Here is an 8201-nt window from a genome sequence, read left to right on the forward strand (position 1 = left end):
ATTCCAAATGAGGAAGACCTTTAAGCATGGACTTCTTCATCATCACCTTAAGCTTGTGATAACTAACATGTCCCAGATGAGCGTGCCACAAGTCAACTGTCTCACTCTTCCTTGTTCTGTCAACATAGGCTTCTTGTGCTGACATGACATAGATTGATTCTACTCGCTGTCCTTCCATGATTGGATCTCCGATTAATTTAAGGTTACGATAAACCTTAACATTATTAGGACCGAACATCACATAATTACCTGCACTTGCTATTTGTGATACATAGAGCAAGTTTTTCTTCATCCTTGGCACATGGTAAACCAACTATAACTCCATTTTCTCCTTACTGGAGGGAGAAACAATGGTTGTCTTTCCAATATGAGCTATTGGCAATCTCATGTTATTTGTTGTGACTAAAACATGACTTCCATCATAATCGGATACATCCGATAATTTCTCCTTCTTTCCTGTCATGTGATTAGAAGTTCCAAAATCAATTATCCAATCATCATCATAGTTGATTCTATCACTTACAGTTATTAATGACGAATCATGCTCGGGTCCTTTCATCATCATCTCTACTGGCTTCTGTGGTGAATATTCTTCCTCTTGAACAAAGAAACTGTGAATATCCCATTCCTCTTTACTTTGTTGCTTGTTCCAGGTTGATGCTGTGTTTCCTTCTACTCGTTTGCTTCGACATTCTCGGGCAAAATGTCCTCTTTTGTTGCACTTATAGCAACAGTCACTTTCTTGCCAGTCATCTTTTCTTTGTCCTGGCCTTGCTCCCCCTTGCTGTGATGGTCTCCTCTTTTGCTTTCTCCATCCTTGTTGATTACTCCTTTCTTTTCCACCATCTACCCTCACAACGTTTCGAAATCCCCCCTTTTTAGCAAAGAGAGCTTTCTCATCATCCTTCAAAGCTACTTTAGACATTTTTTCGTCCAAAGTCTCTTCATTGGACAAGATATTCTCTAACTTGTCTAAGGTTGGTTGTGTAGCCCAACCACGAGTAGCAGTCACAAGACCCTTAAATTCAGGTCTTAGACCGTGGACGATGATCCTCCTCATTCTTGTCTCGTTGATCTCATTGTCTGGATCTAATTTCAAAATCTCCTCACATAAAGATTTTACTTTAGAAAAGTATTGACTTACAGTGAGGTTCTGTTGCAAGATTGAAAACAACTCATTTTCAAGCTGTTGCAGTTTTGCTTTGTTCTTCTTGGCGAAAGTAGACTTGAGGATGTCCCCCGCTTCTTTTGGTGTTTTAGCTGACTTGATCCGTTGCATCTGCTCATCTTCTACTGCAACCATCAACATATACATCGCCTTCCCGCATTTTGTCTCTCACTCTTTTAGAGCTTTCGCATCCCCAACTGGTGGTGTAATATTATCTCCTCCGATGATATCCCATAAGTCTTGACCTATGAGATAATATCTCATACAGGTACTCCAATTCCCGTAATTGTTGCTGTTTAGCTTCTCGATGCTATTAGCAACTCCAGAAAAATTCGCCATAAGGTACTGGTGTTCCTGACACTAACCAATGCACGACGGTCCTTGACCAATCACGATCACAATCCTTGCTTGTGAATCTTGCTTCAACAATAGTCCCTGACTGTTAATTCCAGCAGAGTAACGATACCTTACACTTGTAAATGAACACCAAAAAATGCCACGGCTACAATAACTACCACCACAACCACGCTCTGATACCACTTGTTGGATATCAGTGCAGTGATAAACTCCAAGATTGATTAATAATTTATAACACCAAAAATAATAACGGAAAAGGCAACCAAAATAATACTAACACAAAACACCAAATAATATTGTATTAATAAGAAGCAAACTTTCACAAAGCTTAAGGAAGGAGTTACTTACTTACTTCTTGGGCTTGGTTTTTGCTTGGCTGGTTACAAATAAGGTGAGGGGTGGTATTTATAGGCATTTCCACCTCCTCAATGTATGGCTATGATTTACTTACAAAAATGTACAGTGGAGATTACATGGAGCATTCTAGAGTAGGTGAGATATTTCATTAAAATATCTTGTGGATGGGAGAATTCTAGAATGTCCTAAGTATTTACACACCATGTGGGCTTGGGACATCCATCTTTGGGCTTAGAGTTTCCACCTTTAGGCTTGAAACTAGCCAAGTATTTAACTTATTGTGGTAGCGCATTTTAGTGGTTGTCTTTTCTAAATTAATCGGTGATATTTTAATAAGAACTCTCCTCCAGTTTATCTCTACACCGAACACCTCCTGTTTATCTCCATAGCAGAGGAGAATATGTTTTAAAGGCTTGAAGGATGAGGATTTCATAGTTTTGAAGGCACAAACTTTCTATTTCAATGGGCGAATTTAGTGACATTGTATTTATAATAACACTTAAAGGTTGAGGGAATTTTTTTAGCAAATATTAAACACTCTAATGTTTAGCATTTCATATGAATTAATTAATTTTTTTTACCAATAATACCCATTGTTTTCTTTTTCTAATTCAGGTAATTAAACAATTAATATCCTTTTTATTCATTTTAAGAATAACATATTAAATAACTACTTTTACTTGGCACTTCTAATTTAAACCACTAATAAATAACTATTAGCTAAAAGTTAATACCTAATAGCTAACGGCTAGTAAAATAACTAACAATTATTACAATAGCTAACAACTACTACAACAACTAAAATTATCGAACAGACCCTCAAAGTATCAAATATTTTTGTGTCTCCACTATAAAGGGAGGCATCTTAAGGTTGAAGAGCCAGAAGAAAAGAAAACTTAGCCAACAAATCCCAAAACCCTTGCCGAGTAAGGGCCTTTGAGTTTGATTGAGCTAAAAGAGGTCATTATTGCGCTTTCACACTTAGGCTCACATATCATTTTCTTTTATTGCTCATGAATTAAACCCTACTTTCTTCTTAGAAGGCGAATTGCTTGTTTTCTTTGCACAAGATTTTTGTTGGTTTTTCTTTTTTAATTTTTTATCAAAATAAAAACCAAAAAGAGGGAAAAATTTAGGTTCACTTATTAAACATATATGAAATTAATAACTTTTTTAATTCATAAGTAATTTTTTTAATCTTTAAATTTATATTTTTTCCCATTTTTATCAAACAAATGTAATGGTTAATTATTAAAAATATATGAAATTTGTGTTAATATACATTTTGAAAAGGCTTAATTATAAATTGAGTGTCCGAACTTTTGATAGTTTTCTATTTCAGTGTCTTAATAGAAAACGTTTGCAATCAAGTGCCTGAACTGATAAATTTTTTTCATTTTGGTGTCACCATCCTACGTGGATTGCCGCAATTATGAATAGGACACATAGGACCCACTATTTGTTAAAAATGAAGTTGATTAAGATGCCAAGCATCATGAGACGTCGGATTTGACGTGTCAATTTGTGATGTATAAATGTCAAAGGATAAAATTGCCTTTAACAAAAACCCTACTCTCTCCATCGATCACCTTCAACACCCTTTGTATTAGGGTTCCAAAATAAAGAAAATTAAAATAGGAGATTTGAGAGAGTAGAATTATTTCTTCCTTGGAGATGGAAAACGGAGTTTGTAGATGCTGGAAGCATGCATCATTCGCACTTCTTGGACAGATTGGAAACCAAGTAGAAGGTTTATGTACTGTGAGTCGAGAAGTGTAAGTTTTTCTCTATATTTACTGGGTTTGGGTTGAAGTTGATTTGTTGGCACCATGTTTACTTCATTTGGTTTGAAATTAAAAATTTACAGGTGAGGGAGAGTACTGGTTGCAATTTCTTCAAATGGGTTGATCCTGCCATTTGTAATAGATCGAAGTAGATTATTCCTGGTTTGCTTAAAAAAATAAACTCTTTCGAAGATCAATTGAGGAGCGACAGAGAAGGGAGAAATGACTGTGGTGTTGCCTTGTTATTTTTGTTATTGTAATCTTCCTAAAGTGAGAGTAACAGTACTAGTTGTACCTATGCTTATGTTACGTTTAATGAAATGACTCAATGAATTTGAACTAGAACTGGAGGCTGCATAATCTTTGAATAGGGCTTTCTTTTTGTTTTTGGGTGACATTGCTAAGCGTTGTAGCAATGCTTTATGTAATTCCTTAATTGTCCTACATTAATATGAAGATTAGTTAATTACATCATCTCTTTGCCATCCGTTGTATGTTTTGTCCATATGAATAAAGATTAATTATAAATTTTCTTGTCAAGCTTAAGCTTAAGAATTTGTCCATATTTTGTCCAAAATCTTTCCTATAAAGCTATTAAAAATGTGAAAACAGCTTTCTGTTTTGTCCAACACAATTTTCTAACAGCATTAATCAAAATAGTAAGCATATACATCTAAAAATCATTCATTTCTATAGAATCCAAAAAGCCACAACTGTGGTAAAGTACATAAATTGTTCAACTTTCGCAGTAAATAATTGCATCTTAAAGTTTGACAATGGTTATCATTCCTACAAAATAAGTTCAAAATAGCAGGCATAATAATTTGTTCTAGCCTTGCTTAAACAACAAAGGGCTTAACTACAAAATATAGAGCACAAAAGTCAACAATACACAAAATCATATTTCTTCTTCTTTCTTTCCATAACTATCTTACTATTGATTCTTGAGTGCCTACATAATCATTTGCTTACATAATCATTTGCTTGGTCATTGATAGCTTTATTCTTCTTTCTTATAACAACTCCAACTAGTGCTGACATTGCAACTGTAGCTACCTGAATGTTCCTTTTCTATGCCCTTCTCTACAATTTAACATAACAGTTAAACAATTTAAACACTGATTTCATTCTACTATTAATAACAATGAAAGAAGCATTAAAAATTTATCCATTTCACTTATATATACCTACAACTGGTTAGAAGTTATATAGTGATTCCCACGTTTATGGAATATCTCTATTTTCTTAGTCATGAAATTGGGTTCATGTGGGTTCCTCTCCCTGATCTTTCCAGCCGTATTCAAAAGCATCTCAGCAATTTTTCTAGGTTGAAAACATATTAAAGAATTCATATTATTGCAATCAAAATGAATCACAAAAACAAACTACACACAACCCTATACAATCTTTCTCACATTTATAGTTACACACAGCACAACTCATGCATAATCTTTCTTGAAAAACACAGAATTAACTGAATGACAGAAACAAGAAAGGCATGTAATCATTCTCACATTCATAGTCACATTGCTTGCAAGGTCATTATAAGCACCATAGCCATTCACTTTCTTAGGATTTTTTTGCCTTTCTAGACTTATAGTATATCTGCTCACTGGAAATCAGTGTTGAAGTTTGTTGAATCCCTATATTTTGTTCAACTTAAGGTCCATTTGCTGCTGAGTTATCTAATTGTTGCTGCTGACTTCTGCCCCTTTTTATCTAATACACAGTAGGGATTCAATGCATGATTAAAAACACTGAATTCAATGAAGGAAAGAAGAAAAAACTAAAAACAGAAAATGAAACTTTACGTCAAAGGATCATCCATCGCTACATTCACCGGTGTCTTTGTGAAATTGCTTGTCATCTCTGACTTAAGAGTCCCTCTATTGACAGTTGGTATACGAATGAATACCATACCATCATCTCCTCCAACTGGTGCACTATGACTGTTCCTTTGTATAAGCTTGCAAGTTTTCCTATTATGACCTTTTTCAAACAAGCTTAACATGTAATTATCCTACCTTTTCTACTCAGTTTTGTACATCCACTCTTTTGTTCTCCATTCTCTTTAATCCTATTCTTACATGGTCTGCCTGGTTTTCTTTCATTTTTGGGTAGGGGAGGTCCTTCTTTTCCTGATTTCTTCCAAAATTTATTGTTATTCATAGGACTAAGTATGTATTTGTATGCCTCTAAATAGGTGGACTTCTTAAAGCAAACAAAAATGTATTCATATGGATTCTTTCGAAGATCATTGATTGCACATATAGCATGACAGCAAGGAATACCATACACCTCCCACACTCATGGACATGTAGGACTCTTCAAATCTACAACATAAGTATTGATAGCCTCGCAAAGCGAGCAAATCTTGTTATGTTATTTTTATATACATTGCATGAATGCATGATTGTTTTATATATTTTACGTTTGTTTGTGTTGTTTTTGTTTCAAAGTAATTTTCAGGAAACACAGTTGGAGCAAAGATTTGTTTTATACAAAAAAAAGACCAAAACAAGTTGAAAAAAATAGAAGAAATCCTTGATCCAGCCCTCGCGCCGCGAAGCAAGTCGCAACAAAGAAAATGCCCAAGTCGCGAGCGCTACCAGAGGTCGCGCGCACAACCTACACCCAGAAAAGGCAAGTCGCGAGCGCGACATTCACATACGCGGGCGCGAAAAGCAGGCCTGAGAGTCAGAAGGTTTGCAACCAAAATTCAAGGGCGCGCCTTCTATCTGCGCGGGCTCGAGAAAGCAGTTTTGAGAGGCAGAAGGTTTGCCAGCGAAAGTCGCGAGCGCGACATCCATCTGCGCGAGCGCGAAAAGCATTTTTGAGAGATAGAGACATTTGGAGCAGAAGTCGCGAGCGCGACCTTTTCCCTCGCGAGCGCGAGTCGAGATTTCCAGGAGACGTAATTGCTGCCTTTTCATCAGAAATACATATCTTTCCATGCAAGGGTCGGGGCTCTTCCCAAGAGAAGTCACCTCAAGCACCTTTTGGCCAACCAATCATCACCAAAACCACCATCACTCTCCTCCTCTATAAATAGCAATCAAAGTGAAGCAAAAGAAAAATAGAGATTCATATTGAAAGTTAAATTCAGAAACAGAAACACTTAGATTGTATTAGGAGAAGTGTGATAGTAGTACTTAGAGCAAGTTGACGAGAGTCACTTGTTATTGATTGTGCCAAGAACATCAAGAAGTTCCTCGAGGTGTGACGCCCTCCGGAGGCTTGAGTTAGATTACTTCTTTCTCTTGTTTTATAGACTTGTTGTATGTTGTTCTTCATAACTCTTCTATGCAAAGCAACAATTTTAATTGGTAGTATTCAATAAAAAATTCCTTAAGTTATCTTTTGATCTTTATTTAATCAAAGTTACTGAATTATATTCTCAGAAGGAAATAGTTTAGTAAAGAACAAAGAGATTTAATTCATTGAGTTGAATTTACATATGCATATTTCACTTATTTCGATTGAAATTAAATCTGTCTTATTGAAATAATCAAAGACTAAGAATTAGGTTTAATATTTAACAAGATAAGGTTTTTATTATAAGTAGAAATAATAGATAGTATAATTCTATACTGAGAAGTTGAATTATGTCTTACCATATGTAATTAAAGAATTCTTTATTGTATGTTACAAGCTTTTGCATAGAAAAGGAAAATCCTATGTATGATTAATTATTCTAAGTATCTTACTACACACTTATCTTTAGAGTTCATTAAACATTAGATTTAGCATAAATAGAAATTAATCACTTCTGTATTCGTATTTCTGTAAACACATCATTAAGAGTAAAGTAGCAAGTGAACTCAACCCGTTCCTCGTGGGATCGATCTTTTATTACTACGTTGCGATCCGTATACTTGCGGGAACTCAAAAGAGACGCAACAAGTTTTTGGCGCCGTTGTCGGGGAACGGTGTTCTGTCATTTAACAAAATATTCTTATATGTGATTTGCAGTTTATTTTAATTAAGATACTTGTTTTTGATTCAAAATTTTGCAGGAACACATAATTCACACATCTCATATGCCAAGTACCAGATCTTCAAACAGTGAATTAGAGGATTATCAGCCTGAGATTGAACAATTCCTTTCACAACAAAAGAAGAAGAAGAAAAGAAGAAATTCAAGAATCATGGGTGATGGAAATCCGCCACAGAGGTTGATGGACTATGTGACTCCAAGTTTAAACGGTTCACAAAAAGGAGTAGTACGCCCATCGGTAAATGCTAACCAGTTTCAGATTAAACCTGCTTTATTACAAATGATCCAAAATAGTGTTCAATTTTATGGATTACCGAATGAGGATCCTAACTCGTATATAGCCAGTTTCCTTGAGATCTGTGATACATTTAAAATGAATTCAGTACCAGCAGATGCTATTAAGTTACGTTTATTTCCTTTCACATTGAAAGATAAGGCAAAAGCTTGGTTGAATTCATTACCACCAAATTCTATCACTACCTGGGAACAACTAGCCCAAGCCTTCCTGTTTAAATACTTCCCACTAGCAAAAACCGCT

At 35.2% G+C, this 8201-nt stretch overlaps 1 protein-coding gene across 1 annotated transcript; it reads right to left on the bottom strand.

Moving 5' to 3' along the window:
• Positions 1-313: 313 nt before the first annotated feature.
• On the bottom strand, positions 314-1315 carry LOC149498196 (uncharacterized). The gene has a single exon (XM_089717250.1). It carries the CDS (start codon positions 1313-1315, stop codon positions 314-316), a length of 1002 nt encoding a protein of 333 aa, XP_089573376.1.
• Positions 1316-8201: the final 6886 nt, after the last annotated feature.

The sequence above is a fragment of the Jatropha curcas genome, chromosome 2 (assembly GCF_041381405.1).
Source record: "Jatropha curcas cultivar XTBG-Jc1 chromosome 2, XTBG_Jcur_1.0, whole genome shotgun sequence".
Lineage (NCBI taxonomy): Eukaryota > Viridiplantae > Streptophyta > Magnoliopsida > Malpighiales > Euphorbiaceae > Jatropha > Jatropha curcas.

What these genes read in the sequence shown, in the direction of transcription:
- LOC149498196 (XM_089717250.1), bottom strand. Translation starts at nt 1,315, where the DNA reads ATGTATATGTTGATGGTTGCAGTAGAAGATGAGCAGATGCAACGGATC.